Here is a 23,835-nt window from a genome sequence, read left to right on the forward strand (position 1 = left end):
ATTCTGATTATAGTTGGGAGAAAGGACGAAATGGCTGTGCCAGGGATGGGGAGGTAGTGACCTTCCACAAAATCTTGGACTCTGACATCCATCAGGGGTGATGGGAATTGTAGCGTGGCAACATCTGGAAAACCTCTGGGTTATGCCGCTGATGACACAGGAAAGGTGGATACCGTTGAGGGAACTAAAATAAGAGTGAGAGATGGTCCCTCAAGGGAGCAAAACTGACCCACAGTCCAAACATTAACTCCTCTTTTCAAGTAACTAGATTATGTTTCACATCAATGTTTTTCCTCCTTGTCCCACCTCATTTTAGACACGACGAATGTTGACCCAAGGAGAAAAATATTAACTTACACAGGAAACAAACTGGCAGCCTTTCCAGCTTAGATATGCACGTAGGAAGATGTTTGGATTTGCTTCTACAACAAACACACATTAAAAACAGCTGGCTTACCTTCCCATCCCCCCCCTTTAAATATTCACCTGTATTTTAAAGAGCAGAAAAACCAGAGAAGTAGAAGCCGCTGCAGCTGACAGGGCAGATACAGAGGGGAAGGCAAGTTGGTGCCGCATGAAAAAATCAATTGCTACAGCTGACAGGGAAAAATAGAAGTACTTTTCCCCGCAATGAAGATGGATGTAGTCTGCAACACTGCAACTTGTGGGCATCCAAGGTTCGGGTGGTTCCGGATGGAGAAAAGAAAATACTACACACAGTATATGGTTAAACTAATAATAATAATAATAATAATAATAATAAATTTATTTATACCCCGCCCTAGAAAACCGGGCTCAGGGCAGCTAACAACAAATTGATGCAACAAAAAACAACAAAAAACAGCTTAAAATACAGTATAAAACCGTGAATAACAATAAATTCACAATTCAAAAATCAATTTAGGGGGAAAATCCACCCAATAAACATTGGATGATCACAAGGGCTAGCTGGCTAAATTAGTCCTATTTGGGCCAGCAAGGAGATCAGGGGGAAATTAGCTGTGGGATCCCAGAGCGGGTAATCTTCATAAAAAGGGGAGAGGGAAGGAAAGAAGGGGAATAAAAGATCAGGCTAAGTTCAGATTGAAAGCCAGGCGGAATAGCTCTGTCTTACAGGCCCTGCAGAAGGAAATTAAATCCTGCAGGGCCCTGGTCTCATGGGACGGAGCATTCCACAGGGTTGGAGCCATCACTGAGAAGGCCCTGGCCCTGGTGGAGGATAGTCTGATTTCCTTAGGGCCCAGGACCTCTAAACTATGATTATTCATGGACCTTAAGGTCCTCTGTGGGGCAGACCAGGAGAGGCGGTCCTGTAAATACTAAGGAACTCCCTGCTGCTGGAGGCAGCGACGGCCAACAACTGGGAAGGCTTTAAAAGAGGACTGGACAATTTAATGGAGATGGGGACGGCTACCAATGGCTCCTAGCCAAGTGGCTACGCTCTGCCATTGCGGTCGGACGCAGTAACGCTTCTGAATATCACTTTCTGGAAACCACAGGAAGAGAGAGCCACAGGCCTGATCCAGTGGGCTCTTCTGATGTCCTTACGTTTAAGGGCTTGTGGAACCAGCCCTCCCTTTCCTGAGACTGTATCTGAGCAGCTGTTCCCTCTAATGTAGAATGCAAAAAAAGAAGAAGAGGAAAACGAAAGAGGAAACCTGCCCCAACCACTAAGCGCTGTACCCATTACAGCGAAGGAAGGCCAGATGTGTCCCCAGAGGTGTGTTGTGATTCCGAGGAACTGCAGAAAGAACACCGAAGGCTTTGTGACGCACAAAAATATGGCTTCCTGGCAACCCTGCTTTGTTTCAAATAGGAAGTCCCTAACTCTTACGGTAGCGCAGATAACGCATGAAGAATGCGTGGGGAATGTCCGGTGCAATTTAAGAAGCGGCTGGTGACTTTCAGAGGTCGGGGGCGAGATGCCAGCACCTTCCAGAGCATTTTGCCGTGACTAAACAAAGCCAAAGAGAATTACACAGATGACAATAATACACAATGGCAAACGCAGCACAGCACAGATGACGAAGAATCGACACAAGGTGCAGAATCTTTCCTGAGTGCAGAACTTGACCAGGATGGCTAATCGATGTCCCTTGAGGTGTTTGAAACCAGGTCTTCATTCACTTCAGGAGCTATCATTACTTCTGCAGTGCGTCATTTCCATGATCTCTTGGGCCTTCTCTTTTGTTGTAATAATAGTTTGACAGACTTGTGCTTTGATTTGACGGGAATAACGAGAAGACGACGGACAGAAACCAACGCCGCTGAAAAAGCGCCTTGCCGCAAGTTTTGGCGTCCCCCACTTCCCAGGCTGACAACACTCAATGAGGACAGAAATGGGGGGCAGCCCTCAGAGTCAATTAGCGATCGCTCTCAGGTGACAAGCCCACCCCTGGTCCTCGTGCTGCTGTGTGTATTTCGGAAAACGAAGCAGCATCAAAACAATTAATAAACACCGAGTTCTAAGAGGGAGAGAGCGCCGACTGAATTATTACTCTCTGGCGCTGAAGGTCTCGAGTTACATGCAAGGTTCTGGGACACAGCCAGCCTTTATATTTTCAGAAACGGGGATCAGCCATTGCTTCTTGATCCAAGAATTCTAGGGGCAACCTGATACTTGCAGCATCGGCCAGAGGCCTAATTCTGTCTGCAGTCTCCAACTTGGAGAAGAATCTATATGGAGACTTCACGCCTGCAGTGACCAGTCTAATTTTTGCACTTTTCTTTTTTCTTTTTAATGTTGTGCTTAATATTTTATTTTCTCATATAAGCTCCAATGAAGGTCCATCTACTGTGGAACAGTTCTTTACTGTAACGGTCAAAGTTTAGAGAGGAACCCCGTTGTAGTTGAGATTCCTGCACTGCAGGGGGTTGGAATATATGACTCTAGGAGTCCCTTTCCAACTAAACAATTCTATGATTCTGCGATTCTATTCTGCGACTTTTTGCTTAGACAGGTGTTGCCCAACCATAATGATAATAATAATATTATAATAATTTATTATTTGTACCCCGCCCATCTGTCTGGGTTTCCCTAGCCACTCTGGGCAGCTTCCAACAGAGATTAAAAATACATTAAAATGTCACACATTAGAAACTTCCCTAAACAAGGCTGCCTTCAGATGTCTTCTAAATGTCAGGTAGTTGTTTATCTCTTTGACATCTGATGGGAGGGCGTTCCACAGGGCAGGCGCCACTACCAAGAAGGCCCTCTGTCTGGTTCCCTGTAGCTTTGCTTCTTGCAAAGAGGGAACCGCCTGAAGGCCCTCGGCGCTGGACCTCAGTGTCCGGGCTGAACAAGGGGGTTGGAGATGCTCTTTCCAGTATCCTGTGCCGAGGCCACTTAGGGCTTTAAAGGTCAACACCAGCACTTTGAATTGTGCTCGGAAACATACTGGGAGCCAATGTAGGTCTTTCAGGATTTGGGAGTTTCCTTTTTCTTTTATGAACAAGCTTAGCTACTTTTATTATAAGTTAAAGATAAAGGACCCCTGACAATTAAGTCCAGTCGCGAACAACTCTGGGGTTGCGGTGCTCATCTCGCTTTACTGGGCGAGGAAGCAGACGTTTGTCTGCAGACAGTTTTCCCGGGTCATGTGGCCAGCATGACTAAGCCGCTACTGGCGAAACCAGAGCAGCGCACGGAAACGCCGTTTACCTTCCCGCCGGAGCAGTACCTATTTTTCTACTTGCACTTTGACGTGCTTTCGAACTGCTAGGTTGGCAGGAGCAGGGACCAAGCAACAGGAGCTCACTCCGTCGCGGGGATTTGAACCGCCGACCTTCCGATCGGCAAGCCCTAGGCTCTGTGGTTTAGAACACAGCGCCACCCGCACCCCCACTTTTATTATAGATATATAAATAACAAAAGAGTTGCCTTGAATCAGAGAGGCATCTCAGCTTCAGTAAGACTGACATATTTGACATTGTAAACCGAACTCGTGGAACAAGCTTGCTAAAAATACTGTCACGGTAGCTATTGTTGGCAGGGTTACAGATGACTTTGCACAAGCCTGTCTACAAAAGGGAACACTGCATGTTTGAAAACGTGACTCCTTCATTGTTACGTATCATTTCGAAAACCCCACACGCCACATGTCTAGAAAATCCTGGGCAGCAGGAATGGTTTTCCTTCCTCTGCCAATGAGAAACACCTAGCTGCGGAGTCAGAGCCAAGATTACGACACTCAGAATAAAAATCAAACAAGACAGGCAGGTTTGATTCCCGCCTCCCCCCCTTCGCTAGCCAGCAAGATTCTGCATTTTGATGGGGAAGTTTAGGAGAGTACACACAATCTCCACAATAATCTTCGCTTTTACACGTTCACACCCTAGCTGCACCAGAGCAGCTTTTGCCATCCTGGAGATGTTTCTGGCTACAACTCCTCCTGGTTGGTGGGAATTATAGCGCAAAACATCTCAAGGGCGCCAGGTGAGACTGCCGCCAGAGATCAGTGGTAAACACAGGAAAGTTGTCTTATTCCACAGCAGACCAATGGCCCAACTAGTTCTGCACTGGGTACACCAAGGATGGTCCAACATGGCACCCTCCAGATCTTGTGGGGCTACAACTTCCTGCATCTGTGACTGCTTGTCATGCTGGCTGGGGGGCGATGGGATGTAATGGACTGGTTGGATGCAGAGGAGTGGTGTCCCCCCATCCTGCTGCAATTAGCTCCCTTCTCCACTTCTCTCCCAGAACCAGAAGAGGCATGAAAAGGGCGGATGAGAGGTTGTCTGCATGAAGGCGCAGTCTCCGATTGCTTGGGGAAAGCTCTGGAGAGGACGGGACAGGTGTGAGCAGGTGTCTAGAATTTCAGTCTCGGCAACTGATTTTCATGGAGTAAGACCACTCTGCTCCTTAGGCCTGATGCTCAACCAAATCCATGGAGATGTTTTTGCTAATAACTCCAAAAGCAGAGGCAGAAGTCGAAGCAGGAGAGGGGCATGGGGGAGGCCAAAGGTGGTGAAGAGGCACGGCTGTCTCCCCATCCTGCCGCGACAAGGTCTCCTCTTCCCCTGGTTTCCAAGAACCCGGAGAGGCATGAAATGGGAGCAGCAAAAGCTCTACCTCTCTTTTAAATTAGAACCAGTGAGGGCAGTGAAGGTCCTGTGTGAGTGTCTGGAGGCGGTGGGAGGATGGATGGCGGCTAACAGATTGAGGGTGAATCCTGACAAGACAGAAGGACTGTACTTGGGCGACAGGGGGAAGGGCTGGTATGGAGGACTCCCTGGTCCTGAATGGGGTAACTGTGCCCCTGAAGGACCAGGTGCACAGCCTGGGAGTCATTTTGGACTCAGCTGTCCATGGAGGCGCAGGTTAATTCTGTGTCTTCTGTGTCCAGGGCAGCTGTCTACCAGCTCCATCTGGTATGCAGGCTGAGACCTTACCTGTCCTGAAAGACCTACATTGGCTCCCAGTATGTTTCCAAGCACAATTCAAAGTGTTGGTGTTGACCTTGAAAGCCCTAAACGGCCTCGGCCCTGTATACCTGAAAGAGCATCTCCACCCCCATCGTTCAGCCTGGACACTGAGGTCCAGCTCTGAGGGCCTTCTGGCGGTTCCTTCCCTGCGAGAAGAGAGGTTACAGGGAACCAGGCAGAGGGCCTTCTTGGTGGTGCCGCCTGCCCTGTCAGATGTCAAGGAAATAAGCAACTATCTTACTTTCAAAAGACATCTGAAGGCAGCCTTGTTTAGGGAAGTTTTTAATGTTGAATGTTGTATTGTGTTTTTAATATTCAGTTGGAAGCCACCCAGAGTGTCTGGGGAAACCCAGCCAGATGGGCGGGGTGTAAATAAATAAATAAATAAATTACTACTACTACTACTACTACTAGTAGTAGTATTAACAAGCAGGTGCAGTCTCAGATTGCTTGGGAAAGAGCCAGAAGAGGAGGAGACATAGCCAGCTCTGGGGAGGTGGGTAGCTTCAGGGAAGACCTACTGAAAAAGAGTTTTACAACGGTTAGTATCCTCGTGTGCGGTCACTGAACACACACATGAACTTTCCCTTTTACTCTCTCCCTGCTCAGATGCCCTTTGTAGTAAACCGCAGGAGATCTCCATTCTGGGCGCAACGCAGTCCAGCTTCTGCCTTTTGAGACATGCATACAAGTCATGCTTCTCAAAGAGGAACACAAAATCTTGATTGAGAAATCCTTTTCCAGCAGTGAAAAATTCAGACAAAAAGCAAGAAGGGGGCGGAACCCTTACAGATTCAATAGTTCAGACATTTCCTCCCCCAAGAAAGAGCTAATTGATACTTTCACAGTGTGTGTGTGTGTATATGTATGATGTCAGGCAACTTCTGTCCTTTTTCTATTAAAAGGAAGAGTAATTTAATTTGATGTGTACATTAAAGCTGGAGGGGGGGGGACTGTTATCGTGATTAATTTTATTGTTATGTTTTATGTTTTTATTTTTTTGCTCCGTAAAATGTGTTCTTAATGTTGTACACCACCCTGAGACCTTTTGATAAAGGGTGCTATAATAATAATAATAATAATAATAATAATAATAATAATTTCCCCCCTTTAACTGCTGCTAACTATTGCTTCTTAGGGTTCTTCCAAGTGCTCCCGCATAACTGTTTTGATGGCCTATAACAGAATACAATAAACTTTAGCCTGCTATCTGGATTATGCTTTGATATTTCATTAACTACCTTTGATGACCTGTGCCACGAAACAGATTTAATGAACACTCATATCAGAGAGCTCTGTGAATTGATAGCCATAGCCTTTTATATACTTACCTTTTATGCTCTTCCACATCCTCTGTTTAATGCTCCTAACCCTTCTTTTAGATTCTTTTAGTCTTTTATATATACCTTCTGTTTTAATAATTTTAGCTTTCCAAAACGTTTTACAGATTTTAAATGATTGCACCGCACTCTACTTATGCTGGTCTATGACCGTAATAAAGACTTGATTGCTTGATCGTTAACTAGCTTGGAGACCGGTACTGTCAGAAAAGTGACATATAAACTTTACAGGAGAACAAAAGCCACGCCCCCGTTAAAGGCTTGCAACTCTCTATGCCTCCCTTAAAGAGCCTGTGCTCCGTTTACGCAATTCAGTGACAACATATGTTTGCTTCCTGTGCAGTTGCAACAGAGAAGAGTTTGCAGTTTGCAGTCCATGATGCATCCAGGAAGAATGGACGAGACCACACAACCTGGCTTCCAAACCCTTTCCAAAGCAAAGCCCTGGGCAGGGTTGGAGGATGGATGGCGGCTAATGGATTGAGGTTGAATGCTAACAAGACAGAAGTACTGTTCTTGGGGGACAGGGGGGAAGGCAGGTGTGGGGGACTCCCTGGTCCTGAATGGGGTAACTGTGCCCCTGAAGGACCAGGCGTGCAGCCTGGGAGTCATTCTGGACTCACAGCTGTCCATGGAGGTGCAGGTCAATTCTGTGTCCAGGGCAGCTGTCTACCAGCTCCACCTGGCATGCAGGATGAGACCATACCTGCCCGCAGACTGTCTCGCCAGAGTGGTGCATACTCTGGTTATCTCCCACTTGGACTACTGCAATGCGCTCTACATGGGCCTACCTTTGAAGGTGACCTGGAAACTATAACTAATCCAGAATGCGGCAGCTACAGTGGTGACTGGGAGCAGCCGCCAAGACCACATAACACCGGTCCTGAAAGACCTACACTGGCTCCCAGTATGTTTCCAAGCACAATTCAAAGTGTTGGTGCTGACCTCTAAAGCCCTAAACAGCCTCGGTCCAGTATACCTGAAGGAGCATCTCCACCCACATCGTTCTGCCCGGACACTGAGGTCCAACGCTGAGGGCCTTCTGGCGGTTCCCTCATTGCGAGAGGCCAAGTTACAGGAACCAGGCAGAGGGCCTTCTCGGTAGTGGCGCCCGCCCTGTGGAACGCCCTCCCATCAGATGTCGAAGAGATAAACAACCACCTGACATTTAGAAGACATCTGAAGGCATCCCTGTTCAGGGAGGTTTTTAATGTGTGACATTTTAATGTATTTTTAATCTTTGCTGGAAGCTGCCCAGAGTGGCTGGGGAAACCCAGCCAGATGGGGGGGGGGTACAAATAAATTATTATTATTATTATTATTATTATTATTATTATTATCATCATCATCATCATTATCATTATTAGCAGCACCAGAGGACTTTGCATCCTTCCGCAGTGTATAACTGAGTGGGTGGAGGGTACCATTACAATTTGCTATTTTCCGCTCACTGGTTGAGGGTGGTGGAACCGCCTCACCGCCGGTGAGCAGAATTTGCAAGACGGGATTTTTGTCTGCATGGACACCCCTGCACTGTCATATTTGACAAGGGAGGGGGCGAGGGGGCTAAGATAATCTCCACAATTTTCTAAGCATTTTAAGCCATTAAGCCCTTGATCTCATTATAAGGAATTAGAGGCCTTCATTCTTCTGCCAGCATTTTTTTTTAAAAAGAGGCCTTTGCAGCCAAAAAGCAAAACAACACACACACCCTGCTAGCCTGCCACACAGAAGCGTTCCCATGATCAACGGCGCCAAAAGGATCCTACTGCGTAACAATCCACAGCCAAAGAATTATCCTTTCATCACCCTGCAGGGCTCCTTCTATGGGACGTTGGACTCCAAAGTCCATCAGTCCCTGCTGGTGGCTGGAGACAATAATAATAATAATAATAATAATAATAATAATAATAATTTATTTGTACCCCACCAATCTGGCTGAGTCTCCCCAGCCACTCTGGGCGTCTTCCAATAAAGAAGACAACAGGAACATACGAAGTGGTCTTAATGCTAACTTGGTGCATTGTATGTACTGACTCACAGGGATTTCAGACAGGCTTCTCTCTTAACTTTGCACCTGGGAGGGCTGCAGTAGTCCGCGGAAGACTGCAATAATCTCCGTCTGGATGTTTATACAGTGGTACCTTAGTTCTTGAACTTTATCAATTCTGGGACTCCCGGAACTGTTTGAAAACCAAGGCGCGGCTTCCAATTGATTGCAGGAGCTTCTTGCACTCAATCGGAAGCGGCAGCAGCCGCGTTAGACGTTCAGCTTCCAAAAAATGTTCGCAAAACTGGAACACTTACTTCCGGGTTTGCGCCGTTCAGGAGCCAATTTGTTTGGGAGCCAAGCCGTTTGACAACCAAGGTACCACTGTATACAGAACAGGAGATGTTGTGGACATTGTGAAATGTGTGTGTTGACCTCAGGCAACGCACAGACTCCGTGACTGCTTATTTTGAGGAAATCAGATGTGACCCATGACATATAGCAGCAGTTAGGGCAGTGAATGACCTATTGCACTGCTTTGAAATTACTGGCAACAAACACACACCGCAGTACAGCTTCTGGGATCCCCATGCAGCTGCCTGGCTTAAATAAATGAGGAAGGCAGGGGAAGAAGAGGAGATGTACAAGCATGCACCCAAGGTGAATTCCTGCCATAGTATGGGGTAGCTTGAGAACCTCACCAGCGTCATAGAGGCGAGTTCTTAGGAGAAAACATGCCAAGAGAATGTTCTGGGTGCCTGGCAACACAGCAGGGACTCGGCATTCCATGACGATCCGGTTGCAAGTCTACAGCCCGAAGGCACCCAGGTCTGGGATCTTGCTCAGCGCCTGTGTGGGAGGCCACCCAATATCTTCCATGCATGCTGTCTCGAGAGGTATGGGAGAAGAGGCAGGAGAGAGTCGCGATTAAATGATTCAGGGTTTTCAGCCCCAACGAAAACGGGGTGTTGCTTCACTCACAGATCTGCAAGCTTGGCAGGACTTAAGAAGGGCCCTGCTGCATCAGACCCAAGGTCTGATCCTGCTTGCACCGTGGGCAAAGAGATGCTGTTGGGAAGCCCCCAAGCGAGGCATGAAGGCAACAGCTCTCTGCCACAGGTGTTCTCCAGTGGCTGGCATTCTTTCTGACGATGGAGGTCCCAGGTAGCCATCGTGCGATCAGATATAGGCAATTCAGAAGCTCTGCTGGGCTGTCTTCCCCGAGCATCCATTATTCTGAGAAGGGACTTTTAAGGATGCAGCTAGAAGGCTGATCGCCGAAGAATTGATGCTTTTGAATTCTGGTGCTGGAGGAGACTCTTGAGAGTCCCATGGACTGCAAGAAGATCAAACTGATCCATTCTGAAGGAAATCAGCCCTGAGTGCTCACGGGAAGGACAGATCCTGAAGCTGAGGTTCCAATACTTTGGCCACCTCATGAGAAGAGAAGACTCCTTGGAAAAGACCCTGATGTTGGGAAAGATGGAGGGCACAAGGAGAAGGGGACGACAGAGGACGAGATGGTTGGACAGTGTTCTCGAAGCTACAAACATGAGTTTGACCAAACTGCGGGAGGCAGTGGAAGATAGGAGTGCCTGGCGTGCTCTGGTCCATGGGGTCACGAAGAGTCGGACACGAATAAACGACTAAACAACAGCCTAGGGTTTTACAAACTCTGCAAACTGCATGGGGAATTTCTTCCACAGCTCCAGTCTCCCACTTCCTAGCTTGATCTACAATTCGCCTTAATGCTTTTTACAGGCACCAAGGACACACACACTGAATTGCATGCACACAGAGGAGACTGGCTGTTGCGTCTCTGCATGAGTTCCTGCCCTGGGTTTGCCTTGTTCTAAGCAGCAGGGATATCCACATCAGTGATTCGTGCAGAAATTTGGAGACGCCACAGTTCTGTGGAACAGCATGGATGTGGCATGCTGAGAGCTCCAGGTGCATTCCCCGACAGCCCCAGTTAAAAGAGATCTGGTGGCCGATGTTGGAAAGAGTTCTCTGCCTGAGGCTGTGGACAGCCGCTGCCATTCATCGGAGACTAGTAATGAGCAGCTGCATACTCCTTTCCTAAGACAGAGGATACTCCAAGGGGATGGGCCAAGTGTTACACATTTAAAAAATAAAACAACTTTTGGCTGCAAGGAGTGATGTTTTCATGCAGCGCTGCAGAGGATTGTGCTTCAGCTATCAGATGTTTTGGAAACAGCTGCTTTATAAGCCATCAAGACATAAACCACAAGAGGATAGATAAAAGACTTAGGCCGTTCACGGAAAACAGCTCATAGCAAGCGCTTTTTCACTTCCAAGTTATCTCTCTCAGCAGTTAATTCCAAAAAGAGCCTTGAAAGTTGTCTGCGTGCGTCCAGATTTCTCTCTCGGTACCGTTACACACGAGTGGAGCAGGAGTACCGAAACAAACAAATTGCAACCGTGTTTTGCAGGTGCAACACTGCAGCTCTGAGGAGCTGCCATCACCAAAGCACCAAGTTCTGCTGTGCAATTTAGCTACCACTGCACTTGGATCACTTTAGAGGAGGGAGGAGGAGGAGTTTGGATTTGATATCCCGCTTTATCACTACCCAAAGGAGTCTCAAAGTGGCTAATAATCTCCTTTCCCTTCCTTCCCCCACAACAAACACTCTCTGAGGTGAGTGAGGCTGAGAGACTTCAGAGAAGTGTGACTAGCCCAATGTCACCCAGCAGCACCCAGACTACCGCTCTTAACCACTACACCAATCTTCAATTGAACTCATCCCCAAGTTTGCAAGTCTCGTTAGGAGCTTCTAGGCCAGCCACAAAGATTCAATATGGAAGTATTCATTCAGTTCCAGCTCAGAAGGACCTCAGCCAAAAACAGTTCTGGCTTCAAAAATCAGGAGAGTTTAGTGTGGCTCTGGATGACTGGGAGGGGAAAAAACCATGCATTCCACCCCCAAAGTGCTACAATAAAGTTAGCAATTGTTGTATATCCCTTACCAACCCACACTTCCAGTGTTTGAAATTACCGTATTTTTCGCTCTATAAGCCACACTTTTCCCCCTCCAAAAATTAAGGGGAAATGTGTGTGCGTCTTATGGAGCGAATGCAAGCTCCTTCTCTTCAGCGATAGCAACGCGAAGCCTCCGAGTGCTCCCTCCGCGCTCTGGAGGCTTTGCGTTGCTTTCGCTGAAGCCTGGGGAGCGAGAGGGGTCAGTGCGCACCAGAGGTGCCGCTGCGCTCCGGAGGCTTCGGGTTCCTTTTGCTGAAGCCAGGAGAGCAAGACTCCTGGCTTCAGCAGAGAGGGAGAGCTGAACAGCACCCCTTCAGCGAAGCGGGAGGAGAAATGGAAGGGGCTCTGTTCTCCTGCCGCTTCGCTGAAGGGGCACTGAGCAGAGAGGGGGAGATTTTTTTTCTCTTGTTCTCCCCCTCTAAAACAAGGTGCGTCCTATGGTTGGGTGCATCCTATAGAGCGAAAAATACAGTACCTGGGCACCAGGCTACACCTGGCTTTCAAGGAACCCTTGGGGACCCCTGGATCTGGACTGTTTTCACACACTAACACCCCATCCTGTAAAATTGCATCCGTTATATTTTATCTGCACAATTGGAATGAATTTCTGGAGCCAAATTGCTTTTTCTGTGCAGCCTGAGTAGGAGCAGTGAACAATGGTATAGTTAGTTGTTGTAGCTCGTCTACGACAATTGCCCCACTGCCCTGCTCACAATTGTGAGGAATAGTCTTACGTTATGAATGATCCATTTCACCGTTAAGAAAAAGAGGTCAGAACTGGCCAATATACACGTAGACTGTCCCTGGTTCAAGTGACTTTTCTTCAAGTTCTCAAAGCTCTTAAACCAGCTCAAGGTTGTCATCTGAACTAGCCAGATGTTCTACTGAGAATCAATCACAGCCAGGCTATCATTTGAAAAAGAAGACTTGAGATCCGTCTTGTCCAAAAATGGCAACTAGACATTTCATTTTGGCGGCTGCAACCTTGGTTTAAGGAACCTAGCTTATATATCTGAATTTCTAACCAGTCCAGCATCAAACATTTATACTGCAAGTTCTGTGGGAAAGGAAACTCAGGCTCCTCAATCTTAGTCTAGTGTTCATAATAATAATTTAATAATATTTTTAAAATTATTTATACCCCACTCATCTGGCTGGGTTTCCCCAGCCACTCTGAGCGGCTCCCAACAGAATATTAAAAATGTGGTAAAACATCAAACATTAAAAACTTCCCTAAACAGGGCTGTTTTCAGATGTCTTCTAAAAGTCAGATAGTTGTTTATTTCCTTGGCATCTGATGGCACCAAATAAATAAGAAGGGTGAAGCAGAAAGGGTAATCCCTTGGCACAGAAGTGCGAGTGCCCAAAATGCACACAGCTTAATGCTGTTGCAAAAAAAGTATTCACTGTTGACTCCCCCCCCCCCAAGACAAGCATCAATTAAATTCCATTTGCACACAGTAGTTCTGCCAAACCCGAGACCCACCCCATGGAAAGAAACACAGTAATAATAATGAGATGTGTGACCAAACCAAACATAAACAAAGACGCCATTGCAACACAACGACATCCACTTACTTTCTTGTTGCATCGTACCGAATTACATAACCAGCCATGAGCACATGCAATCGACAAGTCAAAACGTTTATACGCAAGAATCCCAGCTAGAAAAATCGGTTTCACTTCCCAAACACTTACAGACTTGCACCCTGTCAAACTTCCAACTGTAGGTGGATGTGGCAATTTCAGAAGCAGCCTTTCACGAGCTGAAAAGCACCCACACAAACCAGGTGGCATGGGAGCAATAGTTGCGGCTGACCAGGTTACACACCGACGCAAGAACAGAGGCTCCAGAATAAACGTACATTTATTCATACGTTAGCACAAAACCTGAACACTCGCGAGCCAAGGCCGCAGTCTACAGGTGGATAAAACTCTGTTTCAGTTTCTTCCGCTTTGCAATCATAGTCAGTCACCACATTCCTGCCATTTTTATTTTATTCTTTTAAAAGTCATGAGTTTGGTGTGCTTTTCCTCAAATTTATATGCTTTTGTATGCAATTTTGCCTACAACATGCATTTCCCCCAAACAATCTCTCCTGGCGCAATGAATTCCATGTTTTGTTTTGTTTTTTACTAATCTATACATTTATATGTAGGCTTCCTCCTTATACACACGTTTTGCAGCTGAATAAATTGTTATTATTATTATTTTTGCAAAATTCAGAGAAGCGTGATATTTCGGAAGGTTGCTTCACTTTGATTTGCATATTATGTATGGAAGTGTGAATCAGGGAGGTTCTCACGAAAATGAGAATTAAACTCTCCCATCGATAGTCAGGGATACCCTGGCCAAAATTCCACCATCAACGGGGGCAGAGGCAGGTCTTTTGTAAGGGTTCATCCAAAAAAATCATTGCCAGATCCAGCAAACACGAAAACCCTGCAATTTTTATAACCCCGATACCCTCCACTTGCAAGAGGATAGTGCCAGATGAAAACAGATACACCAGCTTTCTGTTACGCAACCTAGGGCGTCACGATATGCAGAGCGAGCCAACCCAACACATCTCTTGTTGCAGATTTGGCAACAGAACCCTCCTGGAGATAAATGGGGGGAAATCAACCTAGAATTCAGAACTACCTATAAAATGGAAAGCACCCCATTAAGAGGGTTAGAAGCCTAGTTTTCTCTTCATTTTAAAAAAAATCTAAGAGTTTAAATTCAATCTGTTTGATATACCTTAAGAAGTTCTAAGTGTATACTTTTAATGTGTTTGCATATTTGGCAGTATCCAAATAACTCATACTCTGAGTAGATCCTTTAAGTCAGTCAATTCCACTGATTTCAAGAGCTCAGTTCTTAGTATGACTTAGATAAATAAATCCAATTTCATTTTAAACCTGCTTTTTTTTTTTACCCACACTTAGTCCAATTTTTTAAATATTTTGGCTCACGTCAGTTATGACAGGCGATCCCGATCTCAAGATACGCAATACTGAGCCAGCCAAATTAAATACAAGTAGCAGGAAAAGGCTAGCATTGAAACATGAAACATATATTATATCTACATATCTATATAAGAAGACAGGCACTGCGCTTTCTAAATGAATAGGTACAAGTGGAAATGCAGTTATAAAGAGAACATTTCAAGAATTCACCACTCTGTGATAAAGTCAGTAGCACCACCAAGTTAAACCTGACCCACAAAAACACCCCCCCTTTTTTTGCACGAAAAACCAAACGTGTTTTGCAGTTATAATAAACCTGGCACAGCCTGCGTTTTTAAAGTCAACCACTTCAAATCCAGACAGCCAACCAAGCCTTGATTCTCTCAGAATTAGGAACCCTCTCGACCCCCAAACACAATTCCTTCAATCTCTTCCGTTGGCCCTCCCTGCCTTTGGTTAAAGATCCGACTTACAGAAAGCTGGACATCTGAATGGAGGAGGACATTGAGACAGCGTTTCGAAAACAAAATAAAAACAGAACGACGGCTCAAAGATAAAGCGCAAAACAACAGAAGCGGCAAAAGAGAGAGAGCTCCACTAACCCCGAATCCCACTGGCCGCGAGAGGATGGGCAGCTGCAACGAGGCTGGGAATTAATACAGAGCGCAAGAGCCCTGACGAAGCAAGAAGGGGCTGTTGACTGACAAGCACATCTGCTCCAAACCAGGGTCATCGCTGTCTAACAGGATGCAGTGCGACTTGCATCAGCCTCTGATCAATCAGGAAAGATATATAGTGGTACCTTGAGTTACAAACGCCTCAGGTTACAAACGCTTCAGGTTACAAACTCCGCTAACCTGGAAGAGTTACCTCGAGTTGAGAACTTTGCCCCAGGATGAGAATGGAAATCGTGTGCCAGCAGCACAGCGGTAGCAAGAGGCCCCATTAGCGAAAACACGCCTCTAAGAACAGTTTCAGGTTAAGAACGGACCTCCGGAACGAATTACGTTCGTAACTAGAGGTACCACTGTACCAAGTTGGGTACAGAGCCAGGCTTGAGGCTCTTAGGTCCAGTTGCCTTAGGGACCACCTAACCTTTCTATAAGGACGCGGGTGGCGCTGTGGTCTAAACCACTGAGCCTCTTGGGCTTGCCAATCAGAAGGTTGGTGGTTCGAATCCCTGCGACGGGGTGAGCTCCCATTGTTTGGTTCCAGCTCCTGCCAACCTAGCAGTTCGAAAGCATGTCAGAGTGCAAGTAGATAAATAGGTACCGCTCCGGCGGGAAGGTAAATGGCTTTTCTGTGCACTGCTCTGGTTCGCCAGAAGCGGCTTAGTCATGCTGGCCACATGACCTGGAAAAACTGTCTGCAGACAAACACTGGCTCCCTTGGCTTGTAAAACGAGATGAGCGCTGCAACCCCAGAGTCGACTGCAACTGGACTTAACTGTCAGGGGTCCTTTACCTTTACCATTTCTATCCAAGACCTCCTGCAGGATCGTTGATGATTGTCCGTGCTCCCTAAGCTGGTGAGGCTCATTTGACAGTGACATGAAGCACTCTTGCCCAGTGCAATGATCCTCCAACAGAGATTTCAGCAGGCACCTTCTAAAATATAGGAAGAGAGACTCGCAGGATCAGGCAAGCGGTCCACCTGCTCCAGCATCCTGCAGTGGCCAGCCAGCACTCTCCCTTCCTGCAGTTTCCAGAAACTGGGATTCAGGGGCATAATATACAGCAGGATATTCTATTATTAACCTGCACACATTTGCTGAAAACCTTTCGGGCTTACGCAGACAATCAATAAAAACTTCAGTTAGCTGGTGATCTGCAATATTAAATTGTGTGTGTGTGTGTGTTTGTGCGCGCGCAATTATACCTGTTGTAAACTGATTTGATTTTTTAAAATGAAATTGAAGTACAGTTGTACCTTGGAAGTCGAATGGAATCCATTCCGGAAGTCCATTTGACTTCCAAAATGTTCGAAAACCAAATTGCGGCTCCTGCAGCCAATCAGAAGCCACGGAAGCCCCGTCCGACGTTCGGGTTCTGAAAGAACGTTTGCAAACCAGAACAATCACTTATAAATAAAACAAATACCACCATCGAACAAAGGTCGCTTGCAAGCAATGAAAATATTGGCAATTGCTTTCTCCTCATCTCCGTAACCTGCCTAGGGTAGGTAGCAAATGGGTCAGCGAGGACTGGGTTTGCCACCCAATCCTTGCTGTTCTTGTTTTGTCATTTTTATGGGAGAAATAATGTCCGCAGTCAGGTACACTTGCCTCGGGCCTCGGAGATCTAAGCCGGCTGGGGATCCCCGCGAGGGGCCTGCTGGACTTACGATGTTGTGCCAAGATTTCCCCCTGCCTCCCAGCTGACCGGGGTCTTAATGGGCGAAATGCCCTGTCTGTCCGTATGCACTGCAAGGCTCTGATGGTAAAATCTGCAGCTGCGTTACTGCATACTAGCGTGTAGAGTCAGCTCAGGCAAAGGCTTTTCCCACCCGCCCTCCAGCCTGAGGAACCTTCAGAATGGAACTGCCACCACGAGCCTTTAGGCGCATGTGTCTTTTAATGAACTGGTGTGTAAGATTATGAGTCATGGGGGGTGGGAAGGCTGAGTGTACGATTTCGGCAACGCTTGGTTTATTTTTGGTTGCTGGCTTCCTAAAGTTGCTAATATTGCTTTGCAGATTATGAATGATGCAGTACTTTGTGAATCTAGCAATACGAACTTCTGCTGTAGCATGTACTCTTCAGCTTGTGATTTTAGTAGTTTTGTGAATAGTGTTGTTGTTTTTTCCAAAATCAGAATGGTAGAGTTGGAAGGAACCCTGAGGATCATCGGGGCCGACCCCTTGCAATGCAGGAATATGTAACTGCTCCATACGGGGATCAAACCTGCAACCTTGGCATTATCAGCCCCACGCTCTAACCAACAGAGCTACTGATGGCTTGTTTATTATTCCACGTGATTTAAGTTGCATTTGTGATGCTCTACTATGTGATTGTCGTTTGTGAGCTGCTCTGCGATTTGTGTGAATGAAAAGCTAATTAATAATAATAAAAGATGATGATGATGATAGATAACAAATGAAATTAAACCAGATTAGGGGCTGCTGCTGAGGTGGCATGTCTCAAGGACTGCGAGTCGGTCGGAGCAAGTCGCCAGGTATAGTTGATTGCTAACTTTTGAGCTTCTCATGTATAAACAGCTATGTAAAGGATATTGCAGTGGAGATGTTGCAATATAAACTGGTTTATCCGAGCTCCCTTGCCCTCTTATGTAACCCGAACGGCTGCTTTTCTGTTTGAGTTTACTATTTTATTGCAACAAGACTCCCATCTCTGGCCTCAGACAAGCTCTGCACGGGCCTGCCTGGGGGAAACTCTTAAGCAGGGCCCAAGCACAACTCTTCTACAAAACTGTGTGTCTGGGGGCAAAACAAACAACAACAACAACACTTTGTCCATCTGACTGGGTTGCCCCAGCCACTCTGGGCGACTTCCAGCATATACAAAAACATAATAAAACATTAAACATTAAAACCTTCTCTATACAGGGCTGCCTTCAGGTGTCCTCTAAAAGTTGTATAGTTCTTTATCTCCTTGACATCTGATAGGAGGGCGTTCCACGGGGCGGGCGCCACCACCGAGAAGGCCCTCTGCCTGGTTCCCTGTAACTTCACTTTGCACAGTGAGGCAACCGCCAGAAGTCCCTCAGAGGAGGACCTCCGTGTCTGGGCTGAACAATGGGGGTGGAGATGCTCCTTTGGAGGCTGTTCACGCAACACCCAAATGCCTTAGGACCACAGGAAGCTGACAAGCCAAGCCATTGTCCCATCATTCTAACCCAATGCAACCTACACCAGGAGTAGCAAAAATGGCGCCCCCCCCCAGATGCTACTGAACTATAATTTCCATCAGCCTCCGGCAGCATGACCAGCGGCCGGGGGCAATGGGAGCCAGAGTCGACAACATCTAGAGCAGTCATCCCAATTGGTGGGCATAACCCACCCAGGGGGTCCCTCTACCATAGATATCAACATTTTCCAAAGTAGGGGGCCCATGGCTTGGCTTTTGAAAAGTGGGTGGTCTGCAATATGTAGTTCGGAACCACTGACCTAGAGCATACTGGCCTAGTCTGACCAACAGCCGATCCCCACAGCCTTGGGACACAGGTGTTTGGCATCGCCTGCCAGAAGGATCAGGTAGCAGGAGATGCCAGGAACTGAACCCGGGACATGCCACCTGCAGAACATGGAATGCACATTCCACATGTACATTCCGCTAAGCCACAGTCCATCCTATTTTTAACAAAGGAAGCTGCTGTGCAGGATATTTTAGAGGCCATAATGACCATTAGACATGACTGACCTAGTTTCCAACGCCACATTTAAGCATTAAGATACATGACTAGAGGCAAGCAGCCAAAGATTGCTCTGTTTGTTTTCGAATCGATGCAAGATTTCCTCGCCTCCATCAGTTCCCTTCCCCGTATTTCCTTCTCCCCCAGGTTTGTTAACCTTCGTCTAAGTAGTACTATTCAGAAGTGCAGTATAGGATCACACAGTTGGTTGCTTCTTCATACATATTCCATGCACACAGAAAGAGAGCCTGTCAGGGCTCTTTCTCCATGATGTGCTACTTGTCTGCATGCAATGTTTTTGCTTATATGGCAGAGAAGTCCAACATGCAAGCTCCTAAGTGCAGCCTGAGCGGGTACAGCCTAAGCACAGGCTGGCCACCTCAGTGGCAACTAGGCTAAAGCCTCCTCTCATCTGCCCTTCTCTTCCTCAGAAGCTGATGCCTTGTCTCTCTTTGCTCTGCCCTCTTCATTCCTCTCCGTGTCCTGGGACACCAGGGGGAGGGAAGTTGGTTGCAGCAGGAGGGGGAGAGTCCCTGGATTCATCTTCAGCAGCCTGACTCATCTCTGCCTCTTGACTCTCTGCCTTTCCAGCCTCTGCATCTGTCTCTGGACTGCTGTCTGGCACAGCCTCTTCCTGCTCACTAAACCCTGTTGCCTCTTCTGACACCTTCTCTTCCCAGTCTGCTCCCTTTTCTCCCTCTGACCACTCATCGTCATCCCACCACCAATCCCCGGGCTCTGAGCCTTTTTCTGTTGGGGCTTCCCCACCACCACCATTCTTCTGCATCCAGCCAGTCCATAATAGTAGACCAGCTTCATGCAACCTGTTGCCCTCCGGGTATTTTGGGACTGCAATTCTCACCAGCCCAAGCCAACAAAACTGTGCCTGCTATGGCTAGTGAGAGTAGCAGTCCCAAACATCAGGAAGCCACCAGGTTGGCCACAAGGCTAAAGCTAAGGAAACTTCTCTATACAGTTGTACCTTGGAAGTCGAACGGAATATAATAATAATAATAATAATAATAATATATTTATACCCCACCCATCTGGCTGGGTTTCCCCAGCCACTCTGGGCGGCTTCCAAATGAATATTAAAATACAATAATCTATTAAACATTTAAAGCTTCCCTAAACAGGGCTGCCTTCAGATGTCGTTCGACTTCCAAAATGTTCGAAAAATCAAATCGCGGCTTATGATTGGCTGCAGGAGCCAATCACAAGCTGCGGAAGCCCGTTGGAAGTTCAGGTTCCAAAAGAACGTTCGCAAACAGGAACAATCACTTCTGAATTTGTGGCGTTCGGGAGCCAAAACGTCCGAGTTCCAGGACGTTCAGGATCCACGGTACAAATGTATCATAAACTGGATCTGCTGAACCATTCAACCACATCCAAGAGAGGCCCAGGCTTGCAGTTCTTTGAAAAGGAGGTGCCCGTGCCAGATGGCAAGTGACATTTGAAATTGGAGGGAGTCCCATAAGCAGTTTGTGATAAGGATTGGGCGTCTACTGCTCCAGAAAGGGGGAAATTGAGAGCCAAGACGTCCACTGGGCACACCTGGAAGAAACTCCTTTGGAGGCTGGCCAATAAGCACAGGCACGGCTCAGCCATAAATAGAACAATGAATGTTTTTTATTATTAATATTATTATCATCATGGCTTAGAATAGAAAGAATGGGAGGCAAGACGAAATGGAATTTACCTACGTCGGAGAGCAAGCTGCAAAATCTTGGAACCGGAAAAGGGTTTGTTGACACACTAGGCCTCAATGAAATGCGCGGCGGTTTCTAAAAGCTCCGCCAACAGATAATGCGGTCTTTATCACCCGCATAACTTATTATGTACATAAGAGCAGAAAAGAGAATTCAGTGCACTAGTTATGTGGAGAAGGCAGCTAGAGAATAGTGTCTTCCCCTTCTTCCATAAAACTGGAACTCATGGATGTTCAATGAAGCTAAACGTTGGAAGATTCAGGAGAGGCGGAAGAGAAAGCACTTCCTCCAAAAAGTGTGCAGAGGATCTCCAAAAACTTCCCTCCCTCTCTCATAACACTAGGACTTCCCATGAAGCTGAATGTTGGAACATCTGGCACATAGAAAAGAAATGACTTATTCATACAGCCAAACTGTGGTCACCAACCTAAAAATGGTAAAGGGACCCCTGAACATTAGGTCCAGTCGTGACCGACTCTGGGGTTGCAGCGCTCATCTCGCTTTACTGGCCGAGGGAGCCGGCGTACAGCTTCCGGGTCATGTGGCCAGCATGACTAAGCCGCTTCTGGCGAACCAGAGCAGCGCACAGAAATGCCGTTTACCTTCCTGCTGGAGTGGTACCTATTTATCTACCTGAACTTTGACGTGCTTTCGAACTGCTAGGTTGGCAGGAGCAGGGACAGAGCAACGGGAGCTCACCCCATCGTGGGGATTCAAACCGCCGACCTTCTGATCGGCAAGTCCTAGGCTCTATGGTTTAACCCAAAGCGCCACCCGCGTCCCACTCACCAAGGGCTGAACGTGCGGCATTGTGCCCAAGGTGTGTGCCAAGCCGCCAACGACATCCCTCCGAGATGCTTCTGTTGTTAGCAGAGAGAGGCTAGGCAATTTCACGGCAGTTGGGCCATCTGCTTCCACAACTTACCTGGCAAAAAAACAGACGGGTCATCTATCCCAGATCCCAGCTGCGTGTTCCAAGCAGCAATCGCACCTGCTCCGTTGATATTTAATCTCTATTCGCAGGGATAATTAGAGGTGGATTTTGCTCACGGTATTGAGCCACCCTCCTCGCCTTTACAACCAAAGGGACCATAGCTGGTTAGAGGGGTGAGTTTCTAGGTTGGATCCATCAAGCTTTCATTCACTCACTCACAGTTTTGCAAACTCTTTTGAGTGAAGATGTCTGCCATAACCCCACATCCACCCTGGCAACACAACACCTATCTCAGTCCCCGGAGAGCATTGATGCAAGCCTGACTCTTGAACGCTGTTTGAGGAAGCTTAGGTTTTCCTTGGATTTATTTCAGCTGATTCTGGCCAGGTGCAGAGATCCATTCTGTTGGATTCCTTGTCCCAAGGTGAACTGCCAAGGCTGATGAACGTGTTATATAACCAGCGACCCACAGCCAAAGGCACTTCGAAGAATTGTTATTAATATAAACAAGAGAGCCTTGTTGCATCTTAAACACTAACCACTCTATCGTGGCATCAGCTTTCACAGATATTATATTAATATGTGAAACGTAATTCGCTCTGCTTCTTTAAACCCGGGGCTCTCCAGTCCAAAAGATCCCATTCAAAGCATCTTTGTTGCTCTACACATTGCAGAGATGCCTTCTTGTTCCCAGGCGCTGTTTCAGCGAAATCTCTCACACACACCTGGGGTCCCTTAGAATCTACTTGATCCTCTTCCTACTTTATTCCCCTACCACCAGCACCTTTGCCACTGTCCTCACTTTACAGCCACCAGCCCACTTTCCATCTCCAGGTCTTGCCCATTTCATTTGGGTCTGCTTTAAGATTCCTGTGGCTGACGCTGTTCCCTTTCATCTGGGATATTGGTGAACATTCCATGACATCACAGAAGCTCAAGCCAACACAGAAGTGCTGGGAGCCTAGGAAGCTGCCTTATACAAAGCCAGAACAATGGTCTGTGTAGCTCGGAGCAGGATCTCTCCCTGCCCTGCCTAGAGATGTTGGGATTTGAACCCGGGACTCTCTGCATGCGTAGATGAGTCACAAGAGGCAAGAGTTTGAGCCTACTCCTTATAAGGCAGGGATGGGGAACCTGTGACACTCTAGGTCAGTGTTTCCCAAACTTGGGTCTCCAGCTGTTTCGGACTACAATTCCCATCATCCCTGACCACTGGTCCTGCTAGCTAGGGATGATGGGAGCCGTAGTCCAAAAATAGCATGGATACCCAAATTTGGCCGTGCTCTAGTTGTTGGATTACCAACTCCCATCAGCCCTAGCCAGACAACTCAGCCAATGGGCAGGGATGATGGTAGCTGCAGTCCCAAAAACATTTGTATGGCCACGGGATCCCTTCGCTGTAATCCAGTGGTTCTCCAAGAGTGTGGCACGCCACACTCGTGGGTCAGGAGAGGATGACAACTGTGGCAGGAAGATTCAAGGACAATCAAAGAGACATTTAAACATTTCAGTGTAGTATCAAAATAATATATTTTTATTTGCAGAATATGGGTAGATACCTTTTCTAAACGAGAGCAAGAGCATCAAAGGATACGAAGGACAATACTGTTGAGAACAGGGATTTTCAACTCTGACAAACCTGAAAGATCAGAAATGAGCAGGTCTCAAATTAGACCTAGCATAAGTCTAATTTGTCCTATATTGATCTAATTAGACCCAGTACAGAGGCTTCCTGGCAAAAGCAAGCTCACACCGCTCACTGTGTTTTCTATACATACTTAAGGTATGTATATAAGAGGCTTATTTATAATTATATTTTGGGAATGATTCATGTTCTTTTTTTAGCTGTGTTGTTTTGTACTTTCTGGATGTCCCATAATAAGTAATAATAATAATTTATTATTTATAGCCTGCCCATCCGGCTGGGTTTCCCCAGCCACTCTGGGTGGCTTCCAAGAAAAGATTAAAAATACATTAAGACATCAGTCATTAAAAACTTCCCTAAACAGGACTGCCTTCAGGGCTGTCCCATGATCATATCATAAAGCAGTTGTGTTCCTTGTTAGAAATCAATGATCAAAGGCCTGGAAACGATGCCTTATGAGGAACGGC

General features: G+C 46.8%; 1 protein-coding gene across 5 annotated transcripts in view; it reads right to left on the reverse strand.

Moving 5' to 3' along the window:
- Positions 1–23,835, reverse strand: part of RNF24 (ring finger protein 24) — a 78,057-nt gene that overhangs the window by 39,636 nt on the left and 14,586 nt on the right. Inside the window, exon 1 of one of the 5 annotated variants that reach the window (XM_079991241.1) lies at positions 15,313–15,428. The exons of 3 other annotated variants lie outside the window; for them this stretch is intronic. Coding sequence is in view for 1 of the 2 variants with exons in the window: in XM_079991244.1 (XP_079847370.1) it covers positions 15,184–15,215 (32 nt within the window). In the remaining variant the exon portion in view is untranslated. Of the gene's footprint in view, positions 1–15,183; positions 15,429–23,835 lie in introns of those variants that run through there. One more of the 5 variants, XM_079991244.1, reaches the window with a different exon arrangement.

Source organism: Podarcis cretensis, assembly GCF_951804945.1.
Source record: "Podarcis cretensis genome assembly, chromosome: 9".
Classification (NCBI taxonomy): domain Eukaryota; kingdom Metazoa; phylum Chordata; class Lepidosauria; order Squamata; family Lacertidae; genus Podarcis; species Podarcis cretensis.